Source organism: Pinus tabuliformis, chromosome 9 (assembly GCF_031772625.1).
Source record: "Pinus tabuliformis cultivar Carrire ecotype Pingquan chromosome 9, CPIR1, whole genome shotgun sequence".
NCBI classification, from domain to species: Eukaryota; Viridiplantae; Streptophyta; class Pinopsida; order Pinales; family Pinaceae; genus Pinus; species Pinus tabuliformis.
Genome location: NC_142307.1, coordinates 1,780,859,055 through 1,780,884,704, shown reverse-complemented (window position 1 = coordinate 1,780,884,704; position 25,650 = coordinate 1,780,859,055). Strand labels below are relative to the sequence as shown.

General features: G+C 35.2%; 1 protein-coding gene across 1 annotated transcript; it reads left to right on the top strand.

Moving 5' to 3' along the window:
• The first annotated feature begins 206 nt into the window (after positions 1-206).
• On the top strand, positions 207-16,838 carry LOC149155899 (protein SUPPRESSOR OF K(+) TRANSPORT GROWTH DEFECT 1-like). Its single transcript, XM_089446133.1, has 8 exons — positions 207-1,058; positions 7,208-7,313; positions 8,210-8,408; positions 15,601-15,669; positions 15,824-15,898; positions 16,015-16,113; positions 16,230-16,394; positions 16,496-16,838. The coding sequence occupies exons 1-8, from the start codon at positions 578-580 to the stop codon at positions 16,619-16,621; spliced, it is 1,320 nt and encodes a 439-aa protein (XP_089302259.1). The 5' UTR covers positions 207-577; the 3' UTR covers positions 16,622-16,838.
• The last annotated feature ends 8,812 nt before the right edge of the window (positions 16,839-25,650 follow it).

Below are 25,650 nucleotides of genomic sequence, written 5' to 3'. Positions count from 1 at the left end.
TAACATCCTCTTTTCACTATAAAACTATATACATAATATAATAATAATTAACGTAATAACCATCAAAACCAGAAGAAAAAAAAAAAAAAAATTAATCTAGAAAGCCCAAATATCACGTAATATGCCATTCCACCTATTCACCCTTCCAAAGGACCTGATGAGACAATTAAATGATAATGCTAATAATTATAGCCAAATCGCAGGCAGAATAATTATAGCCAAACCCCAAGCAGAACAAAGAAGCTCTATCAAGGGGGCTTTCGCCCAAATGTGTGTTTGAAGAAAGTTGTATTCCAAATAGACTTGGTCCATGTTTTCCGCAGAAGGTATGTATTGTGTTACTCCCTATTGCTTCGGAGAAGGTATGTATTGGATGACTCCCGATCGCTTGTGGGTTTCCTTATGGGTGCTTTAAGGATCATCACAGGAGATTTGCGCGGAAATTTCAGTATTTTGACATCCGGGGATGCTAATTGCCTCTAATTTCCCTGGATACGACTCATAGATTGGTCTGATAAAAGTGCAGGGTTCGATTTGAGGAGGGCATTGGAGGGCTTTTGATTAATCAGGATCCAGGATGTATAGCAATTTCAAGGAGCAGGCCATAGAGTATGTTCGGCAGGCAGTGCAGGAGGACAACGCAGGCAATTATGCCAAGGCATTTCCCCTCTACATGAATGCCCTCGAATACTTCAGAACCCATCTCAAATATGAGAAAAACCCCAAGATCAAGGAGGCCATCACCCAGAAATTCACAGAGTACCTGAGGAGAGCGGAGGAGATCCGAGTTGTGTTGGATGAGGGGACGAATTCTAGGCCTACTGCCAATGGGGATGCGGCCGTGGCCACCAAGCCCAAATCGAAGCCGGGAGCCAAAGGGGATGGAGATGGGGATGGGGAGGATCCGGAGCAGGCCAAGCTCCGATCAGGTCTCAATTCGGCCATAATTCGAGAGAAACCGAACATCAAGTGGACTGACGTGGCAGGCCTGGAAAGTGCCAAGCAGGCCTTGCAGGAGGCTGTCATCCTACCCGTCAAGTTTCCCCAGTTCTTCACAGGCAGGTTTTTATTTTGAAATTTTTAGCCGTGATCTGCTCATTTTCATGGTCAAGTATTTCAGGGTATTTAAAAGCCAAAGGAAGTTATAGACATAATATTTAGTTTTTAAAGTTTTCACAGATGGGGTTTCATTGCCAGTATTTACAAATGGGACGTTATTCCATTTTCATTCAGAGTAGTAAATTTTTCAAAGTCATTTGTACAGCATTTTCTCTCAGGCAAATAATCGATGGAAAACGAGTTTCTTGATTTATTTAGCTTTATTAATATTTGTTACAATGGGATGGTTCATTTTCAATTTTTTTTGCAACTGGGTAGTTTATTTCTTGTTTGTCACGTACTGTAAAATGACACAATGCTTTTTGTGATGGGTGTTTCTGTTTCAATGTTTTTTTGTTTTGAATTAACGCTGCACATGAAATTCGTCAAATTTATAACCCATGGCTCGCTCTATGCCCTCTGGGCCTTGAACCTGCGTCATTAATGTGGGGCATCCCATCTCAACCACTAAAATATGCGCCCAATTGTCTGACCTAGTTATCTAGCTTCTTGGTGTTGATATAGGAGTTATTTATCATATATTATTCTCATAGTTAACAACTTTGATTGGATACATTCAATATGGTGGGTCTCAAATATAGAAAAAAAAGTACAGTAATTTGCAGAATCTAAAGAGTAGAAATTTATGATATTTTCGGCTAATATTACTCAAAAGATGCACATGTTTACAACAAAATTTGAATGCGCAGCACTCCCAAAACTTTACATAGAAAAAAACCGTTGCTTTCTATCATTTTTTGCCCCCTTTTGCCCCGATGATGAGTGAAGGGTACAATTGAGATGTGTAGCAATAAAATTTCGTCATGCTGGCATAAAATAAAAAAAGCCCTGACAAAATCAATAACCTTAGTTTGACGTCTGGTCTGCTCAACAGAACGGTCAACTGGAAAAAGGAAAATGAATGGTGCTGGCGACCAAAATGGCTGTTTTGTTAATGTGTTCACTTTGATGTTTTCAACCTCTCTTGTGGATGTGTTAACATGATTTTCATATTTTGTGGCAGATGTTAATTTTTAAACCTAGCAACCTGGTTAATTACTTCCTAGCAGTTCAGGTTTACTGAATAAACATGCCTGATATTTTAACATATAAACAAAATATAACAGTGTAAACAAAATAAATTACACCAATCTCAATTGCATGCATACACTATACGTTCCCTTCAAAATCTGCTCTTTCATTAAGTAGAATCTACAGAATACAAGGGCTCTATCAAACATTAATACAAGGAATATAATCTACATAATACAATAATCCTCTGAGCGAAAATACCAATATAAGTTAAACCTAGAATTGATCCAGCTGATGAAACCCTTGTTCTGTGTCCTCTGATCTGTTGGCTGATCTGGATTATTCCCTTGCTGCTTCTTGCACTCTTCCTCGAACCCTGCACACTTGAATGGAAGCCCTTCTCCACCCAATCACTGAGATCTCACTCTCATTGTGTTTTGTGCTCAAGATGTGTGTCTTCTCCCTTAGCCTAGCATTCCTTTTATAGGTTTGAGTTATTGGTTGAATCAACAACCCTAATCTCCATAGTGATTGATGGTTGAGATTAGATCGCAACATTACTTTAGATTAACAGTTGAGATTCATCTAATTCACTAATGCAACTAACATTTGTATTTCATCAGATTAACTCATTTATCTTATAAAAGTTAATTGCCAAGGTAAAGAGTCAATTAGGTGACTTCCACACACCTAGACACTTAGGCCTGTGTAGAAGTACCTGTGCGACCTACTCTCATCACGCACATAGGTCTATGAGGTGCAGTTTTTAAGGCTTTATCCACATTTTAAGAGTCATTCATAACTTTTCATGCTATATGGTGTAAATGTATTCATTGTAAATTTCTGATATAACATGTATTTTCTAATGTGTCTAGCTTACACTAGTCCTGTTAGCTTGTAGTCATTCTAGAATGTCCCATTCAAAAATTCAGCAGACTTAATGGTTTTCAGGATTTCAGGATTTTTTGAAAATGACGCTTCTGACGCTTTCCAAAAAATGTCCCCGCTTTGTCCCCAGTTCGTGCAACATTGTCCAGAAGCCATTTAGAGGCTCTTTGTTGCTGTATTTTTGGTTCAGAGAAGGATTTCACTCTGTTAAATGCACCCTTATTTGCCATATTTTTTTTCTTCAGGAAAAAACTGTAATTTTATTTCATTGTAAGATGAGACAAAATTACATTCTTCATATACACATCTCTGTGTGTATTCACAAATATCCAAAGGATTCAAAATTTTTGTAGCATGGTCCAAAGAAAAGAAAAAAACTGTTTGCCAACAGGCTTTTACATCCACCAGATTTTACTAAAGAACTCTCAAAATTGTGATATATTACTTCACTCCAAAAAACTGATTTCCAAAAAGGGACAACAATTTCCTGGGCAATTGTAAACATAGACATGTAGAAAGTATGAATTTTACAGTGAGAATCTGCTGGTCTGCTTCCTTATATGAAGGGCCTGTGGTAGTACTCATATGAGGTGTCACATTGAAACTCCATAACCTGCCAACTGTCCTGCTCAAGATTTAAACCATCCTTTGAGAGCCGATCTGCGTGTGAGTTCCTTTCCTGTTGATATGCGAACTTGCAAAGCTATCAAAAAAGTTTTTAGTCTCAATAATTCCTCCAGAATTGGAATAAGTAATATATTCCTACACGGCTGTGTTTCATTGGTCCAATCTATCACTAGCATTGAATCACCGAAAACTTGAATGTGTGCACATCCTTTTTCTTTAGTGAAAATCAACAATTTTTGCATACCAAGAGTTCTGCTCTGTTATCTGTCCCTCTGCCAAAACCCATTTTTACTAGGAAGAAATGATTCCTGGGAAGGAATAGGATAAAACCGCCCCAACATTTCTGAATGTCCTCTTGTGATGCCCACGTCAAAATATGCGTATGGTTTTGTCATTTCGGGTTCTTCTACAATGATGCATAAAGGCAGGGGAGAGTTTTTGGATTGTGGAAATTGTGACTAGATAGCAAGGCCTTCCACTGCCACGCGAACAGGAATGGAGGATGTCCTGAAAAATGGACTTGTTCCTAGCCAACCAGACCCCCCAACAAATACCCTTACTTGCCATATACATGAAAAACTTTGCATATTGGTGTATAGTGGTTTGGGTTCATATGAATGCACACACACACACACACACATATATATATTACAAAATTTGAATATTTTATGTATTTTTGGTCAACCGTTTTTTTGGTCCGATTTTTCCTGGTTCCAGTCTGGTTCAGATTTTTGGGGTTGACTGATTTGAGGACTGGTCCAGTTCTGATAACATTGTTTGTAACTATAATTCTGTCCAAGATATATTCTATGTCACAAAAACCTAAATTAACTAGGCATTTCATAACAGTTCTGTTCAAACCTGACATCCTTGTGCAAGATTTCAATTAAATTCTGATTAAATCTGTCTTTAATTTTGATTGCAAGATGTCCTATAGACCAGGCTGGTATAAAAGATTGAAAAGTAAACATATCTATAAGTGCAAAACTGTCATATATTATAATGTTGTGCAGTGGTTGGTTGTACCAGAGAGGTCTTTAATCCCGGGTATCGTGTACCTATTTTTTATTGTGATCTTGTTTGTCTCTGTAGTCTATCTACATATAACATGTCTTATCCTTCTTTGGCACACGTGCTTGGTTTAGCGTGTCACCTGTTTATCAACCTTTGCAACTGCCTCTTCATTTCTGCATTCGTCAGTGTTGAGCTTTGGCATAGTTCCGTGTTCAGGTTTGTTTGTAGTATTGCTTGTTTACCTATGGATGTGTTCTTCACTGCAAGTGCCAACCTCACGTTATTGTTAAATTTGATAATGTACTAGTGTTGAATCTTTTACTGCAATTCAACATCTGCCATCCAACTTCGATCTAGATAGTAGATTGGCATTAATATTGTTGCCTGGTTCTGTGGAAGATGGATTTCTGTAACTGTAACTACTATAAGGGTTATTCTCTGTATTAGACAACATTAATCGAGTTGGTATATTGAACTTATTTTCCATAAATGCTTTAAGTTGTATCGAATTCCGATACATTTTTTAACTTGTTCTTGAAAGGTTTTTCTTTTCCCCAGGGAATTGTTTGCTGTTAGCCATGACTTCTAGTCCAATGTTATTCGTTATACTTCTCTAACTAGGTGGCCTATGATTGATTATTTTTCAGTAGTGGAATGCCAGTTAACAAGTTAATTTATATTGTAGTGCTCCGTGATTCTTAGTTTCTGAAATGGGCTCTACAGAATATTAGTTTCTTCAGCTATAGTCTGTGGTTTCTAAGAAGAAAAAAATCAGTTTATGGAACCAGAACTTTGATCCTTTATACCTCTTATCTTTCTTGTAACCCCCATTTCTTTTGTGCCTACTTTTCTTGAACCTAACTAGGAGTTCAGTTATCTACTTATACAGGATAATGTTTGTTAATTACATGTAGCTATAACTTATAAATATTTGACAGGTTTCAACTTACAAATATTGACATGATTGTTCATCTTTCAGTCTCATTGAACTTTGAAGTCAAAGTTCATTGTTGAAGTTGATTTCTGTTGTCAAAGTCAGTGTTGACAACATTAGCCTGTTGGGTTGTTGGTTCTGCAACTTGTTAATCCAGATTCCGGGATGACTTGTTGAAATCACAAGAGATAAAAGAGGATCAAATGGAACCAACCAGCAAACCCTTAATCAGCATAAACCAGTAAATCGTTTAGACATTTGAGTAAGCATCTGCTGTATTTTGCACCAAGCTGTTAGTAGAAGTCATGAAGACATTTTTCCTGGTACGTTGTGGAATATGAAAATAGTTAAGTCCATACAAGGGTGCTGTAATTCAGTGTGGGTAAGAAAGATGGATATTATTGTATGATTTGATTGGGGTAAGTTGTTATAATGAAAGATTTAATAGAACATGCGTCTCTACTGCGAGGACAAAACCAAGGGTGAAAGTTTTTTGCAAAAAAAATCTCACAAACAGTAAGGCAAGGGCTATATTTTTAGTGCAATTCAGAAATATCAATCTTTGAAGCTGCTATTCTTGTCAGTGATAATTCCAAGGCTATGTAGTATATACTCCCATGGAGGAGGATAAGCCTAAAATTGAGATTCAAATCATATGGCCTGAGTTTGGTCATATGGAGTGACAAGAAAGGCAGTTCTCATGGATCCTGAAACTCACATTTTCATTACTGCATTTACTGTAAATGTACTGACGTATCCTGATTAAAGCCAAGAATGACAAAGTGCATCCATACTGAAGTTTAAATTTGATATATGCAAAATTGTTCTAGTGAGACGTGGAAAACTCAACCTTCCTGTGTTGATATGGTGTAGATATCTCAATTGTTGAAGATGAACAAAAAGCATCTGTATAGACTATGTAGATGTTGTAATTCTCTAGGAACACATTCCTAATCTTTGGTTTCCGTTTCAAAAATGTTACCCACATGGGTGTTGGGATTGCATCATTCCCATAAAGAATGATATATGTTTCCAATCATGTATGTGTTATTCTTAGGACAATATTTCAAATATAATTTTCTTGAAGAGCTGAACTTCATTTATACTTATGGATTCCATCTAATAAGCAACTAAATTTAACTTTAATATGATATACGGCAACTTCTGTGAAATAGTGCAAATTAAAATAAATTCTACTTTATCTATATTTGAAATAGATGTTCCTTTTATGCACCTTATGTCTTTAGTGTCAGATTCTGAAAAGTTCCCTTTGCTGAAACTTTATAAATGTTGCCAATTTTCAAATAATTTTGGTCAATATGAAACTCAGTATCAAAAAGGCATGGAGAAGGTTTCATACTTGAAACATTTTTTGAAGCCAATGCAATGGTATATTAAAAATTTAGAAGTAAGATGTTTAACATTTCTTGATGAGAATTACAAGCAATTCCCTCCTTTTCCCTGGTGCATTGATATTAAGCATTTCTGTGGTTTATAATTTCTCTCATTATTTGTTTTTAATTTAGAATTTTTTTTGTTATTTGTAATAGATCCCTTTCTTAATGTCTATAATCTGTGTGTGAGATCATTCGTGTTTATCTTGTGTCAATTCAGGGAAACGAAAGCCCTGGAGAGCTTTTCTTTTGTATGGGCCTCCTGGTACAGGGAAGTCATATTTGGCAAAGGCTGTTGCAACTGAAGCAGATTCAACATTTTATAGGTACAGAGCTGTATTTACTATTTAGTGATTATAGTATTCTACTGACCTGGTGGTGTAATTTGTATTTGGAAATAAATTCAAAAATCTATCTACAAGTGGCTTTGGCATTGAAATTATATGTTGCCCCATTTGATATGTATTTGATGCTCTAATGTTACTTATGGGTTCTTTGCTTAACCATGACGAGTTATATATTTCTAAGAGTGGATGCTTCTGGAAAGAAACACGCAGGAAAGTTCATCTCTTACTGCATGGTGCAGAATATGGGTCCACAAGTTTTTGGCAAAGGTCATGCCAAGATATATTGCAATAGTAAAGAAAGTCAAGAACATTGACCTCATATGTTGATAATATACTGTGGGGTGTATCTCATGAGCTTGCGAATATTATATTGTTAAATTTAGCGTTGATTTTCTTTGTTTTGGAAGCTAATTAACAATGATATGCAACATGTGTAAACAAAAACTGGTATTTTCCGAGTTTTTTCATGATCAAGTGTTTCCTTTCAGAGGAGACCAAAACACCCCAAATTTGGAGCCTAAATAACATGGAAAATAGTTCAACCTTTGAAATTCTTGAAAATGGATCCAGCACTGGAACTTGTTTTTTTCATGGAAAAATTTAGGTTCAGCAATTGTACTGAGAGTACTGTCTAACTACAGAGCATACCTTACTCGTGTAAAACACCATGTTTCAGGTCCAAACTGCATTGAATATAATTAGAATGCCCCTGGATATGTCTTTCAAAAAATGACATTGATAGTCTCTGATATTTAGTGATGTCCATAAGGATCTTTATATTGCAGGGTTCAAGGTTTAGGTAGTTGTGTATTTTTAATCAAACATTTTCTATATTCTTATTCCTAATATTATACTTTTTATTGTTGATTTGGCAGTATTTCTTCTTCGGACCTTGTTTCAAAATGGATGGGTGAAAGTGAGAAGCTTGTTTCTAATCTATTTCAAATGGCTCGGGACTGTGCTCCATCAATCATATTTATTGATGAAATAGACTCCTTATGTGGGCAACGTGGAGAAGGTAATGAGAGTGAAGCTTCTCGACGAATAAAGACAGAACTTTTAGTACAAATGCAGGTATGGGTGAATTAAAATGTTAAGCGACACATTTTTGTCTTGAGGCATGAAAAGGATAGTACTTTTATTTATTTATATTTGTTTTATATATTTTATATGTTTTGTGAACTAATCTCCTCTTGTAAGTTGTAAGTTTAACTGTGATGGTATTAGTGTTTTTAATTACAGTCATTCTTAAAGAATTAAAGTGGGTATGTAACCTCAGTGTTCGATAGATATTGACTTTTGATCTCATGTATGAGGAGCAGGGGTGGATGAAACTGGATTTTAAAGCTTTAAAAACGGTAGATTTGTCAATGCTTAGAAATTAAGATTTTTGAGAAAGAACATACACAAAATCCTCATGTCACTGTTAAAATAAACAATCGGTGTTTGATCCAATAGTTGTCTGAATGGCATTAATATATGCATGGGTGATGTCTCCTTTTTTTTCCAAGGAAAACCTCACAGGGAAACCCAAGTGATGCTTCTGCATATTCGTGGATGACATCACTTGTAAACCTGTTGGTGTAGACTAGTGTGTCTAACCTACAAGGATTCAAACTGGGCACCTGGTGGTATAGAACCAGCCAAATAACCAGCAACATTGGCGATGACTTATTGAGGTGACCTACAACTTTGTACGCAATGCTGTTTTTTAAATGCTATGTAGGAGTATCCCCCTGCTCCTACATCCCCCCCAGGATCATACAGCTGGACCTCCAATGGTTCCAGAGGACTCTGGTAGTGAATCAATGCCCAGTTCGCCTCCATTGCTCTTGGCCATTGGACCCAGGAGATCTTGACATCATTGGATTCATTGTTGGATCTTTCTCTCTCTCTCTCAACAGACTCTTGGGCTGTCTACTTTCTAGTGTTGGACAACTCACTTATTATTTTGTATCACTGTACCTTTGTCACAGTTATATACTTCCAATGATATGATGATTATCTTTAGTACTTTCTGTAAATCGTTAAGCAATTATACTTCAGAATTTCAGCCATAAAACAGTAGGACAGTAGAGATCACAATGAAAAACAATGATGCAGTAAGTCAACACAAGATTTACCCTAGGAAAACCCACTTGGGGGAAAAACCCAGCAACCTTTTCCTTAGAGAAATCCTTCAATTCAACTGATCTTTTCTAGTCAAAATGAAGTCAAACAGACCAGCAAAAGATCCCTGGTCAAAGTATCTTCTCATCAAGTCTAGATGCTGCCCAAAAGACTTGGCCTGATCTGCTTTGAAAAGGACATGAAGAACATGTCTTGAAATTTATCAAGACATATTTGAAGGACTAAATTATACAATATGAAGACCGACCATAGCTACAAAAATCCAACACGTACTCGTCGTATTCTTCAGTCCTATTGACCTACTTTTGTGGTCAAAATAATCTTATCCTAAAGATTGAGAAATGATTTAAGCACAGATTATCTGCGATCGCTCTATTGATTAGACAACTTTAGTGGCATTAGTTAAGGCAGATACTACTATTTTGAATAATGTGCATCCCTAAGATATGTGGAAGTTATTATTGTTTTTTTAGTGTGGTTCACAGACACTAAGTGGCAGCTACATCCACGGGAAAATCCAGGTAGATCAACCCGAAGGGATTTACCCGCCAACCAAATTAGCAAGGCCTAACCCCAAGGGCATCGAGGAGATTTGACCCTGTGACCTCCCGATAGGCGAGTTAATTAGCAACAAGAATTCGACCTACTGAGCTATCCCTTGGGGCTGTGAGTTACTATTGTTACCCTACATCTGTCCATTACAAAAATGAAGAAGTTAGAGCTGAATAAGCAGATAATATAGTTTGTTTTGAAAGCTGATAGTCCAGAATGCTGACTTGGGCTGCTGAATTGGCGTGGATTAATCAGTCCAACTAGCCACAACCTTAGTCACCATGTTCGGCGAATTTGAACGAATAAGTTCGAAATTCGCCGAACTTCAAACGAATACGAACTTATTCGTTCAAGTTCACCGAACTTTATGGCGAACTCAAACTTTTTTGCGAACAAAATCGATTAAATTCGTTTTGGTTCGATTTTTTTCCTATTGGTTTCATTGTTTGCGGGCGCCGGAGGGTTAGGTTTCATTGTTTGCGGAGGGTTAGGTTTGATACACTACCAGTCTACCACCGAGCGACCGACGACCACTGACCTCAACCGAACTACCAGTCCGCGTGAGCAACATACAGACTACAGTGACGGGCCACAGGTTTTCATCGTTCAACAGGGTTTTTGACAGGTTTCGGATGGCTTTTTCGACGGGTTGTGGGCCGTGGCTATTTAATATTAGATGAAAACAAGCTCATGAATTAATTCTCTAATCTGACCCGATGAGATTTACATCACCCACGTTTTCACATGTTAATTTAATAAAATTTTAAGAAATGGATTTATTAAAATGGTTTTTATCCTTAGCTCCTCATTTTAATATGATTTATATTTTCTTGCGTGTCTTATAAGGTGATATTTCACATATACCACGATAAAACATTTTTTTAGAGGAGTTTATATAATGCATTAAAAACTTTCTCATCGGACTATGAAAAGTAATAGGGTTGCTCCATATTTATGACCTCCAATGCAATCAAACGATGTATATCACTTGTAAGTGCGTTTAACAGAGTTAAGACAGAAAGATTTATTTTTTTATGAATTGATATTAGCTAAAGGTTTTGTATAGTTATTTATTTATTTTTATTTTTAGATTTTTAAATTTTTTTATTTTAATTGATTTGAGAAAAATTTAAATTTTGATGACGAATAGACAACATTACACATTATACTTTAAATTGATTTTTTTTTATATATATACATTTTTTTTTTCGAATTTCTATTTGTCGAATTTTATGTCGAACTTTATCAGCAAAATTTTAGTTGCCGAACTTTGTTCGAATTCCAAGGTTGCCAAACTCGAACTTGAACACGAACCTGGTGACTAGGGCCACAACTGAGCATGAAAGGGTGGTTGACAGTGTCTTGTGCACAATACATTGACAGGATTTTCTGTTTTGAAGTTCATGCTTTCTTCTACAAAAGAATTTCTTTATTCTAAAATCATGATCTGTTGTATGGCTTGTTTTGTTTTTGCTTTTTTGATCTTGAATAACTTCTCTGAAGGTTTTGGTATAATTGTTTTTATTCTTGCATCTTCTCAACCAACATTCCTCTTTTATATCTTCCAAATTGCAACATTTATTGCATCTTATAGCTTGTTATGCACTTATTTTTGTTAACGAGTATAGAATAGTCATCAATATCTTCTTATAGGATTGTTTTAACTTTTAAGGCTGCTAGAAATATCCCAATTTCCAATTAGGGGCCTAGAGCTAACTTTTGTTCTATTGTGGTGATGTTCCTACCCTTGCTCCCCGTTGATTTTATTATGGTAAGATTCAGATATCACTGTTGCTAATGAATCCCCTTTGTCATCAAGATGATGACCATGGACATGCCTACTTGTGGTCAAGTAAATTAAACTTCCCACTAGCTTTCAATAAAGATACAATTCCATCTTTGACCTCCATACTTAGTGCCCAAGTGATGTAGGCGCGTCCTTGGCCAAGACAGAAATCCTCCACAAACCTTCATTTTTGCAGAAAAATAAGTTTGTTTTGTATTTAATTCTTTTTTGCAAGTCCTAAGCAAATTACAAGGCAGATGGCATCTATATATTATATACGAGTGTTGCAAGCATCCTAATTTTATTGCAAAAAAATCACAAAATCGTGATATTTTGGCCTAGTTGATGTTTGCCATTTTTTTTCAAAGAAACGGATGAGAGTTTTATTAAAAAATAGAGCTAGGATCCGGCCCAAAACTGTTGCTTTTCTTCGAAATTGCCAATATTCCTTGTGGGTTTGAGATTGAGCATGGAGGCTCAATCCAATCCCTTGAGTGATTCCCCATGATACAAAAAATTTAGTTCCATTCTTGCTAAATTTTTTGCAAAAGACTCTTAAGATGATAGATCCAGAGACATTTACATTCCATTTTTCACTACTTTTGATTTAATTTTGTTTGGCTTCTGGTTTTCCCTGCCAAAATACTTTTTCCCTTCTCGACTTGAATCCAACCTGCATTTTTCTACTGTATCTGATGTATCACCCTTCGATGAGTGAGCGTTGTTGTCTTCTGTTTCTTCCTTAGTTGCTTAATTTGCCCAAGAAGTTGCTTTTACAGCTATTTCCCTTGAGGATTCAGAGGGGGATTTGACTTTCACTGGGGTGTGCTGCGCAACTGCTGTTGCTGAATTCGGAGGATCCAAACACACATCTTCCTCACTGGTTTTTGTTTCCTTCGGTGAATCTTCTTTGTCAATAACTTTCTATTTTTCCTTTGATTCTTTCTTACCCAGAGTATCTTCTTCTTTATATACCGTATAAAGTTCGCTCTGGGCTTCTTCCCACCATTTGGGTCTCTGGTTATTTTTCGAGACTCTGTTTTTTTGCAGACGCTTTGGGCAGTTTTTGATTACATGCCCTGTTTCATAACATGCTTGACATCAAAATGAAACATTTTCATAATCCAACTTTTGAACCCACACATAGTCTGGAGCTGCTATCAGATTAATCTCAGCAGGAAAACCCTTGTTGAAATCCATCTCAACACATATTCAAGCATAAGTGGTTTTATAAAAATTAATAGATTCTGGGTTGTGGCAATAAAACTTCCCTAATGCATTACCAATGGAAGATAACATTGGGAGGTTCCAAAGATGCAGGGGAAGGTTCGGGAGCCTTACCCAAACAGGAGCCATGGAGATTGACGCTGTAATTGGATCAAAGGTGGCAGGGAAGGGCTGCATGAAAAGGCCAACATTGCCCCAAAACCAGGGCCCAGATTCATAAATATTCTGCTTATCTTCAGTATTATAAAAAACCACAACAAAAAGACCCCAAGCCAAAAGGTAAATGTTCAAATCATCAGTCGAGTGATGTGTCCACATATCAGAAATCCACTTGTGGAGATCGGTCAATCACAGTCAAAACCCATTAAATTTGCAGACCAAACCATGTTCTGAAAAAAAATTCAGTGCTGGAGGCATCCTATTTCAAAGGAACATTAAGGGCTGGAGCTTCTTGAACAACCAGAAGAACAAATCCAGATTTCAGCATGGCACTGTACTAATTCGAGGCTTGAGTTGCCATTCCTTTAACATATTTCTTCTTTGAATTGCTAGAATTCACCATTGATTATAGAGTTGCAGAAACCCTAGCCGCCGCTCTGCATCCTGGCTGCTACGATGTTTGCTAATTTTTACCAATATTTTGGTGGTATCTTGATTTTTATGATGTTTACCGATTTTTATCAATATCTTCTTGATTTTTACGATTTTTGGGTTTTTTGGACCCTTGCTGATTTCTTTCACAATTGCCAAAAATGTCAACTAGAAATTGCCATTTTTGGGAGCTTATAACTTCAGCATGAGGATATATTGATACCATATGAGGATTTGGATTTGTAGTGTAACTAGGATCATTGTTAGAAAAATTGGAAAGGGCTTGGAATACAACTTCTTGGCAACAATAACCCACACAACTTTGGATTGATGGTGAAAGGGTGCATTGTTAAGACACTCCTTGCGATTGGTCATCAGTTCAAATCCCTCGTGGGTCTGAACTTATCAACAAAAAAAGGGGGGCAAAAATTGGCAAATGTTGACAAGCATTAAAAATACAAATAATTTCTTTTTCTTCAAATTTTTAAACATATAAACCAACAAGGCCACCAAATTAACACATTGGCACATAAATATGGAAAAGAGTCAAGACACTAATATATATGATGTAGTTTATGCCAAATAAAAAATGATACCTCAAGGTTAATACTAAATATTAAACCCTGATAGCTGTCCAATCAAGGACTCAAAAGTGTGCAACCAATACAAAATGACATCTAGTGTATAGATGTCACTCATCATGAGTCAAAACCATGGTGTACCACTTGGCATTTGTATAGGATGGCTGAGAGTATAGGAGTTTAAGTAGGTGTATAGTCAGTGGTCCATTAATTGGAAAAATTTGTTTCATAGTAAAAATGACATTCTCCTTTATCTTTCATTTTCATCATTTTACTTAAATTTTTAAAATTACCATGAAATGACTCCAACCTCATCGGACTTTATATGGAGAAAATAGAATTTCATATCCCATTCAAAATTTAGTAGACTTAGTAGTTTTTAGGATTTCAGGGTCAATGGGATTGTGACATTTCATTAGATTATGTCATGTATGAGGGTATGTGATTGGCATTTAATCAAGAGCACCAAGCCCTATATGTAGCCTAGTGTTGGTGGTGTTGATTATTGAATTCCTTTGTCATGGCCTTAGCAAAAATCTACCTTTCACTCAAGTCAAAATCATTGATCAATGATCAGGCATGTTAAGCTTTTTCTACCATATTATAAGGCTTGGATTAGGCAGTTTGATGAAAATTGAGCAATGTTGACTAATATCCCTAGAGAATCAAAGTAGAGGCAAAGGCTAGACAAGAGGAGAGAATCTAGATTCTAGATGGTTGATGCTGAAATAATTAATGCAAAAATCTACCCTTCACTCAAGTCAAAATCATTTATCAATGATCAGGCATGTTAAGCTTTTTCTACCATATTATAAGGCTTGGATTAGGCAGTTTGATCAAAATTGGGCAATGTTGACAAATATCCCTAGAGAATCAAAGTAGAGGCAAAGGCTAGATACGAGGAGAGAATCTAGATTCTAGATGGTTGATGCTGAAATAATTAATCATTAATGTACTATGGATGCCATTTCTATCTTGATTTGTGTACAATATGCATGTTTTGATACAATCTGCAACTAATTTGTCACTCTGGATGTTTTTTGAATATATATATATATATAGAGAGAGAGAGAGAGAGAGATCAGCATAGATCCATCTTAACCCTAGATCTATCAAGTGCTGAGAGGAATCAAATTCCTCGAGGTGCAAACCTCAAGTTTTTGCACCCTGAAAAGGTTTGCACCTGGAGGGATTTAATCAATCCTGGTGTTTGATTGATCCAGTGTTACGATGGATTTATGCTAGCAGTATGCTTTTCTACTTTTCTGTTGATATAAAAACTGTGCTGTTGACATCATTTTGGCTGGTGTATGTGCTTTTTAGTTGAGTTTGTAGCTGTTGTGTGTAATTAGAGGTTAAGCAGATATTAGTAAGATCTTCTATGTTCCTTTTGACACAGGGTGTAGGAAACAATGATCAGAAAGTTCTTGTGTTGGCGGCTACAAATACTCCTTATGCTCTGGACCAGGTTTGTGTTCTATCGAGAATAATAGAATGAGATGCATGGTTTTTATTGAGGATTAATGAAAGATCATATTCTATTTGTTCATTTAAGGTTTCCATGATTTGGCTTGTTGGAGACTGCAGATAGATCTCCTTCTGATAAATAATCTTGTTTGCAGGCTATTAGGAGGCGTTTTGACAAACGAATCTATATTCCTCTACCTGATCTGAAGGCAAGGCAGCATATGTTCAAGGTGCAGAAAGTTTTCCTTTGAAAGTAAAAGAAACATCAAAATGTCTGTTTGTGAATTGATTATATCTTCGTTTGTTTCGGAAGTTTTGTTAATCTGAAATTGTGGGCTATAAGCAGGTTCACCTGGGTGACACACCTAACAACCTGACAGAGGGTGACTTTGAGGATCTAGCACGGAGAACAGATGGTTTCTCTGGGTCTGATATTTCTGTTTGTGTAAGTAGCATCTCACATCTTGATAGTATTATAATCCTGGGAGACTTTGTTCTGGGTGGTTTTGTGGTGCTTTTTTCTGTTTGTGGACTTGTTCTGAAAACAATTTGTGGTGGCAGGTGAAAGATGTATTATTTGAACCTGTACGTAAAACTCAAGATGCTATGTTCTTCAGCAAAGTGTCTACCGAAGACGGGGAGATGTGGGTGCCATGTGGTCCCCGACAACCTGGGGCTGTGCAAACCACTATGCAGGAACTTGCAGTTAAGGGTCTGGCTTCAAAGGTATGTTCTCATTCAGTTTATCCCGTCTCTCTGTTGGCATGACCTGTTAATTGTTAATTTTGTCAAAGAATCATTCCTATATAATGAACTTGTGGTTACAGATTCTGCCCCCGCCGATTTCAAAGGCAGATTTTGACAAAGTCCTTGCAAGGCAGAGACCAACTGTTAGCAAGCACGACCTAGAAGTCCATGAGCGATTCACAAAGGAATTTGGTGAAGAGGGCTGACAAATTTTCTTTGTCAAGGTCTTCCAATTGTATTATTTCCATTATTCTCCGACCAGATTAGTGGCTTGTAACATCTGTCGGTTGTTCTGGATTCTTATAAAATTAATGGACTTTCGTTGACCACGGGATACATCATTTATATGATCTGGTGGTATGTTTATCTTTTGTGGAGGCTATCTTCTGATTTTAATGATCCCCTTTTCGCGGTTTGCTTTTATTCAAATCTCAAAATTGTTACGAGGTATTTGTATATGAGAATTTGGGCTGAAACTAATCAAGTTAGCTAGCTCTTAAGTTATCCATCTCATGGGTATAAAAATATGGATCCTGTATTAGTAGCACGCAAATTAATTATAACGGTGCTGTGGCTCCTTTGAAAGATTTTAGACTCGAAATCATATATATTGGTAGGAATCAAATTGCGTCGTCATGATTACTGTGGTTAAATCCTTTATTGATGTGATTGGGAAAAGATAACTGTATATATAACGCTAATCCAGCGTTTGCATTTGTTACATTATGTAATGTAAAGCTGTTGCATTTGACGATTCAATCGGTGTTGTTGATAAGTGAAGATCTATAGAGTTATATATGGGGATACTTGTAATATTATTTATGAACGGTTGTCTATCTGGCAAATGACTCCACGAATACAGGCATTATACTCATACATAACTTTGTACTACAGACCATGTATTCTCATTCTTTTGTTCAGTTCATTATTTATTTCTTTTGACTATGTGCTCTAATATTATGACGTGGTCCTATATTTCAATATAAATGTCGATACTCATGATGTGATTATTTTCAGGCAAGTTAAACCTATAAGTAATAACAGAGTAGTTTGTCGATAACGCATTTCAAAGTTTCGACTTCCTCTGCCTACTGTTTCACTATTTTCTCCTATTGCTTCTCTCTGTGACCCCATTTTCTTGAACTCACATTTCACTTTCTTTCCTTTTTTGGTAGTGCCTCCATATGATCACTCTGGAAATCTGTTCCTCCCCTGGCTGTGAATTTTTCATCCGCGTTGGCCTCTCTGTTCCTTGCCATATCTCATTCTCTTGTTTTTCTTCATGCTTTTCCTTTGGCCAGTCTAATTGTTTATTCATTCCAATTAGTCATTACCACTATCTTCTATTTGTGACATCTGTTATAAGGCCAACCCTGTTGTCGGTATCGGATCCATTTGGCATTCGGATGGATTTATGTTATTTTTCATTCTCATAACATTTCCACCGTCTTTTCATTACCAACCTCTTTTCTGGCAGCCTGCTGTGTTTGTTCCATTGTCGATTGCATTTGCTATCGTCTTCTTGATCACCATTGCAACTGCCATGGACATCAAGGTTGCATGCCAAGGTTTTGAACCAGTTTGAAACAATGATGGAAATGTTTCAACTTTATGAATGCTATGACCTCTTTTTATTTTTCTGTCTCCTCCCGTCACCCCTAAATGATCTGCATTTAGAATCTTTCTCTGTTCCAAGCTTTTGGTTAAGCTGAAATATGGTTCTATTTTTTTGTTTTCAAATAGATATTCATGGAAACTTATTGAGTGTAGAGCTTTCCTTCTAAATCAGTTGAAGATGATGCTGTTAACTTTGTACTTAGTCAGGAAGTTCATAGGTTATGACCATCATCTAGAGCCTTTAAACTTCATCTTGGTTCCTAAAACTTAACCTCTTTGCTTAAGTTCCAATGAGACTTTCTACAATAGAAAAGGTTTTTTGATTCTCTTGCATAAAAGACATCTCCCTAGAAAAATTTCCTTGTGGATCATCAATTTTGAAACTTGTAGGAAATCTGGACACTCATTAAAATCATCCAAATTTATGTCAGACACGTAGGCTCCTACTGAATAATAACAAAAGAAATTTATGTCAGACACGTAGGCTCCTACTGAATAATAACAAAAGAAATTTATGTCAGACACGTAGGCTCCTACTGAATAATAACAAAAGAAACTGAAATGTTCCTTCCTATAAAACCTCAAATGCAACATATTGAAAAATAATAGAAAATAATCCGATTAGTGTGCCGTCACCACCATAATGCTAAAATAGGGCATTAAATGAAAACTCCTATTAGCTTAAATACTTGATAATAAGTTGAAATAGACTTAGACTCCCCAAAATCTGTAGGGAAGGCCTCATAGGATGAGCGAGACAAAAGCAATGAAGATTTATGTCCCGAAGGATGCCACATAAAAGATTAATTAACCACACTATTGTAATGGAAGGGTTGATCTGCCACTCGATGTTCCCATCCATCATTAACATCATCCTAAGGCTTAGACATTATTAGACAATGACACTTACATGCTCGTTTTATGTTTACATATAGAAACCTATGTTTCTAGAAAATCACCATTTTTTATTAATTAAACTTTGATGTCATTTTGTAAATGTGATATATTGACCTACAAAGTAAATATTGTCCATATATCTTTTCAATATAAGACATTTATGATATTCACCTCTTGAAACATTGTTTTAATGACATACCTAAGTTGTTAAATTAATGTCTTAGAAATTGCTAAAGATTAGAAGTTCACCTTTTTAATTTTTCACTTTGATGTCATTTTGTAAATGTGATTTGTTGACCTTCAAAGTAAATATTGTCAGCGAATATTCTTAATATGATGACGTTTTTAGTATTCACTTCCTAAAACATTGTTGTACTGACATCAATAGGTTGTTACACGGACCCCTTAAAAATTGCTAAAGATCAGAGTTTAGAATTGGATTCTAGAAAATAAGTTGATATTGTGATATCTATGTTTGTATGTATTTCAATGTTTATGCCATAGGATTGGTTCTTGAACATCAATATATTGATGTTAAGGGAATCCATTTTACTAAGCAATCCCCATCCCACAGTACTTCAAATTTTCCATTTGGAAAGCATTCCCAACAATGTGGAGGAGTGTTTCCTTTGGTCTTGAGTTCAAACTCGACAATGATGATGATTCATTGTTGCACTGACTTGATAATGATGACGATTCACCATTTTTGTCGAGCTATTATGACCTTGAATTATCATCATTGTTTGTTTTGTATTCATGATTGCAAGCAAGACTATTCTAACCCATTACCATGAGTCATTTTTGAAGGGAAAAGTGCAAAACCATGAGATGTATTGTATAGAACACATGGGAAAATAAATATAACTCACCTTGGGTGGCGAGAGAACTCTTGGTTGCATTTGTCTTGTGTCTTTCAAAAATAATGTCTAGTATTACAATTACTTATTTTTTTTGTTTTGGAAAATACATCATCGACACCCTGGCCATTTCCCCTTATTCCAAGGACGATATCTAGTATAAAGAGGACCATGTAGGTGACTATACATTGGCTCGAAATGGACATTGAGTGAGGTCCAAATACATAGACAGAGTTAGCATGGGACCTCTTGTTTGTTATTTATAGCTATTGACCACTTTAGCTAGCCCATTTGGTCAAATCATTGCGTTGAGAGGCGCAATCTACAACCCATTATGACCCCGATGTGTAAGTATGTCACGTCCTCAAAAAATAATAAAAATAGTTTTTACTAACATTGGCCAAAACATTAGTTTGAATTTTAAATTATATATAACTTTTTAATCTTATTAATGGACTAAGATTAATTATTAACATATAACTATGTATTATTATATATAATTTGAATGGGTAATAAATTATCTCATGCACTTCATAGTTCCTTTATCATATATGTGAATTTGAATGGGTCATAAATTAACTTTTAACAATTTTTTTACCACATTAAAATGTTAAATTAGGTAAAATATTAAACATATTTACTCAGATTTACTAAAGTGAATAACATCTCTTAAATTAGAGGAAAAATGTTAATTCAACACAAAGAATAGAAAATCTTGGTCCAAAATATTTTAATATTTCTTTTGATTAAATATTTGTAAAATGAGTTTTTAAAGGAAAATCCATATAGATATATTAATGTCTTTAAAGACACACATATTTCCACATCAAAGTTTTAATATTTGAAAATATTAATTTGGTGTAGTTTTATTATAATTTTTGTTATCATGACATAAAAAATATTATTAAATTTAATGACTTTGGTTTAATACAATATTAAATTTAATATGATACTCAATTTGTTATATTATAACATATATTAATATACTATGATATATATTAACTTTATATATATATATATATATATATGGAGGGAAGAACAAAAACATAGAGTGACAAGGGAGATATGGAGATAAAATGAAGAAGAAAGACATAGAGAGAGAAGAGTGGAGAGAGAGGGGGAGTGACAAGGGAGAGATGGAGAGAGGGTGTGTATGTTTTGGGTTGAGATAGAGAGACAAAGAAGGAGAGATGGAAGGAAGGGGAAGGGAAGGAGAGAGGGAGGGAGAGATATGGAGTTGGAGAGAGAACAATGTAAATTTTGAAACGGGAACTATAAACTCAAAATGGGAACTCTGGTAAAAAACCTCGAAAAAACATAAAAAATAGTGTTAAAACAAAAAGTGTGTATATTGGAATGATGGTTTTTTTAGGGTCAATTTTGAACATGTTTTAAAAATGACAATGAAAATGATTTTTTAATGCAAAAATTGTGCAAAAAACACCTTAAAAACGAAAAGTGTTGATATTGGAACGATGATTTTTTTTGGGGTCAATTTTCAACATTTTTAAAAATGCACAGTGAAACCAAATTTGTATGTGCAAAAAAAAACCGTTTTTGAGGAAAAAACACACTAATGTTTTTGGTAGAATAACAATTTTTTTTCCTAAGTATAATTTTAACATGTTTTAGTAATGACGATAGAGATAAAATAATGAGATCTGAAACACATTAAAATTCTATTAGTTTTTGTCCATGTTAAACATATAATAACATGACACTAAAGATCGTTAATTCTAATTGTTTTCAACTATAACATTAAAGATACAAAAAAATTTGGAAAATTTCAACCATAACATTAAAGATAACAAAAAAATTGGAAAATTTTTAACCATAAAATAAAAAAACCATGACATTATGAACAAATTACATGACTAAATTAATCAAAATGTCATTATTTGTAGATTGAATGAAACATACATTATATTTCTAAGTTATTGTTGCATTGTAGATATTTTAAACAATAAAAATCATCATAATTAAAACATATAATCCAACAACATAAAAATGACTCATAACTTCTGATTTAACGCCATATGGAAATCAAAATTTTTATTTCAAGATAGGATACAAACATCAGTTATATAAACCGTCTTAGACAATTATTCAAAATCACTCATATTTTTTTGCACACCATCAGAATTCACATCTTCAGATGAATGACTAGATGCATATGAAGATGTTCCATATTTTTCTCTTTCATCAACTAGTGCCCCATTTGAGTCCACAAGCATGCCCACCATTTTAGGTTTCAAAATTCTTTTGGATCTACGACTAGTTTTAACAGACTCCCATCTCAACACTGTTCCTTCTGGTAACAACCTTTCCAGAATCTCTATCGTCTTGAAGCGAAGAGTTCATCTCTTTGTTAAATTGAAGTCATAAAAAAGTATGTCAACATCCTCCAATTTTAAGAGGTCTGTGCGGCGACGATTTATATTTGTACCCTTTCTTTTTATCTTTCTGCCAATTTTTTTTTATCAACTACCATCTCTGGCTTATACACACCATTGAATGGGTGTGTATTTGTGGCATATCAATGTACTTCAACACCTGTAACATCTTCATTTTTTGTACTGACCTTTATAACCTTAACAACCTAGAATGGATAGCCATTGGGATCTCCATCTGCTAGCATTGCGATCATGCAACCCTCCTTATCCTGTATTGAACCCTTGTAAAGGTCTTCCATGGCTTCACGTTGTGCATGAGATCTTCTGGAGTTAATAGATCTCTTTTTCCTCTGCCTATGAAGAATTAATAATAGCTTGAGATTGTTGTTGTTGTTCAATAATGTTTCTTTCCTTATGTTCATTTGACACGTTTTGTGGCCAAATAAATGGATATTTCAAAGGTATATCTTCATTTGTTGTTCTTGAAATGATATCACTTTGATTATTGAAAAAAGACTCCTACCAAATTGAATCAACAATATCAAAGTACTCATATGTATATCTAATACATTTTTTAATTTCTTTTAGGCAATCAAAATAATTTATATCTCTATTATGTCCGCGTCCATTATGAACTTCGACAACTGATTGTAATAACAATACATTTGATGCAAATATTGGATGATCTAGAATGAATTTCAAAAAGTTCAAACCTGATGACGGTGCCCATTCTGCAGTAATTGAATACTTTTTGCCCCATATTAGTGTTTTCCCATCATTTTTTTTGATATGAAATTGATGTTGGAAGCTAATGTCATTAAGTTGTTCAATGCATTTCTCCTCACCATGCGATTCCAAAATAAACCTTTGCATGTCAATAGTGTCTTCCAACACATAAAAAATAGGCTCTGACATGTATGATTTCTTAATACATTCAATTAATGATGGCAAGCTTCCAACTTCCTTCCCCCTCAATGTGACTGAAAAACAATTGAACATCTAATCAATATGGTCATGAGTGTGCCCAACAAGAAGGAAACCAACCTTTACCTTCTGAAAAATTCTCAATTCAACAAGCATGTTTAGATATCCAAAAACAATATGATTTTTGTTTTCACGGCAAGTGTTGTTTAATTGTAGATACAAAACTTCAGGAAGATTACTAGACCAATGAGAAAGCACATCATGAATTATGGTTATTGTCAGATTTGCATCATTATGAATATTTGGAGCTGTGAAGTACACCCTTGGCAACATTTTCCCATTGAAGACCATACCACTGATCAAGTGATACAGAATAAAATTTCCCTCTTGTAAATTTTTGGGTGTGCGAATAAAATGTGGTAAAAGTGTTTTCTTCTGGTCCATACCATCAATTATCAAACCCAAATATTTATTCAAATTATCATAACACTTCTTTCAATGCTTGTACAATTTTTTTCCTTTCACTTGTTCGTTGTTTGCGATGCTCCCAAAGTTCTTTGACAATGAAATCTACACAACATAAATGAAAGTCATTAAGAAATACGTTTTCATAGTTGATGACTATACAATTTTAAAAGTTAAAGTTATGAATGCTTACCTTTCTCTGAATCTTCACGTTTATTCCGTTTTGATTTAAGAGAAGCACATGTACTACGAATCCCCATCCTTGTCTTCTTAGGAATATTGACATTGTTGAATTATTTCTTTCATACCTTAACAAAATATTGATATTTAATAAATCGACCATGTCTCTCAGCGCCTTCTGCATATTCTTTGTATAAGTTGTAGATTTCTCGTCTTGAGAAATTATTTGGAATATGTATTGTCATTCTATTTGGCATGCACTCTCCATGCTTTGAAAAGAAATCTTTCATCCATGACATTGCAGTATTTGATAATGGCCCAAACTGTTGTTTATGACGTACTTCTGAATAAAATGTGGGATCTTTTTCCAAATTTTCTTGGATTCTTGAGAGACGAAAATTACCCATTGAATGAAACATTTTGAAAGCCTTTCTACAGATAAATAAAGACCCAATATGATAATCATAACCTAGCAATGTAGATTGCATGCACCCCACTAAATATGAATTTTGCATGCTTTTATTCATTGATAAATATCTCTTCCTTTTCTCTAATGCAAACTTGAAATCCATATGTTTCAAGCAATCTTTTTGACAACATTCACTTGAAATGAGAGCGCTGATAGAACTTCTTCTCGTTAGATATTCTGCTCTACCCCTTGTATAACTAGAACATCTTGGATTGATACGAAAAGGTTTGCTCCTACTCCTCGATACAATATTTCCTGGCAACATCTCCATCATTGGATCATCATTTGTATAAGAATTTTCATCATCATTCTGAGGAATGTTATCCTCACTATGATCATCTGTGCTTTTGAAATACTGACTTGGAGGATATTCTTCATCTTCCCCTTCTTTAGTGCTACTGTCATAGTCCTTAGAATTAGGACTAAATGGAAAATTTGACTCGATGTTTATTGGATATTATTCATCATGTGCATTTTCAGTCCTTCTCTCATAATCCATAGGATTAGGACTACGTCGAAAATGTGACTGTTTACTTATTGAAAATTCTACATCCTACCCTTTGTCACTGCTACTTTCATAGTTCTTAGGATTAGGACTAAGTGCTTCATCTTGTCCTTCGTCACTACTGATCTCATAATCCTTAGGATTAGGACTAAGTGGAAACTGTGACTTTTTATTTATTTGAAAATATTCATCATAGCCTTCATCACTGCTACTCTCATAGTCCATAGGATTAGGACTAAGTGGACATCGTGACACTATTCATTTGAAATTTTTCATCATGTTCTTCATCACTGCTGCTTTCATAGTTCATAGGATTAGGACTAAGTGGACACTGTGACACTCTTTTCATTTGAAATTCTTCATCATGCTCTTCATCACTACTGCTCTCATAGTCCATAGGATTAGGACTAAGTGGACACTGTGACACTTCATTTTTTTGAAATTCTTCATCATGCTCTTTATCACTGTTGCTTTCATAGTCCATAGGATTAGGACTAAGTGGACACTTGACACTATTCATTTGAAATTCTTCATCATGCTCTTCATCACTGCTGCTTTCACAGTCCATAGGATTAGGACTAAGTGGACACCATGACACTCCATTCTTTTGAAATTCTTCATCATGCTCTTCATCACTGCTATTGTCATAGTCCATAGGATTAGGATTAAGTGGACACTGTGACACTTCATTCTTTTGAAATTCTTCATCATGCTCTTCATCACTGCTGCTGTCATAGTACATAGGATTAGGACTAAGTGGACACCGTGACCCTCCATTCTTTTGAAATTCTTCATCATGCTCTTCATCACTGTTGCTCTCATAATTCATAGGATTAGGACTAAGTGGACACCGTGACACTCCATTCTTTTGAAATTCTTTATCATGGTCTTCATCACTGCTGCTTTCATAATCCATAGGATTAGTACT

What these genes read in the sequence shown, in the direction of transcription:
- LOC149155899 (XM_089446133.1), top strand. Translation starts at nt 578, where the DNA reads ATGTATAGCAATTTCAAGGAGCAGGCCATAGAGTATGTTCGGCAGGCA. An exon ending in GTTTCCCCAGTTCTTCACAG is followed by an intron (nt 1,059 to 7,207) that starts GCAGGTTTTTAT and finishes GTGTCAATTCAG; the next exon opens with GGAAACGAAAGCCCTGGAGA. An exon ending in GCAGATTCAACATTTTATAG is followed by an intron (nt 7,314 to 8,209) that starts GTACAGAGCTGT and finishes TTGATTTGGCAG; the next exon opens with TATTTCTTCTTCGGACCTTG.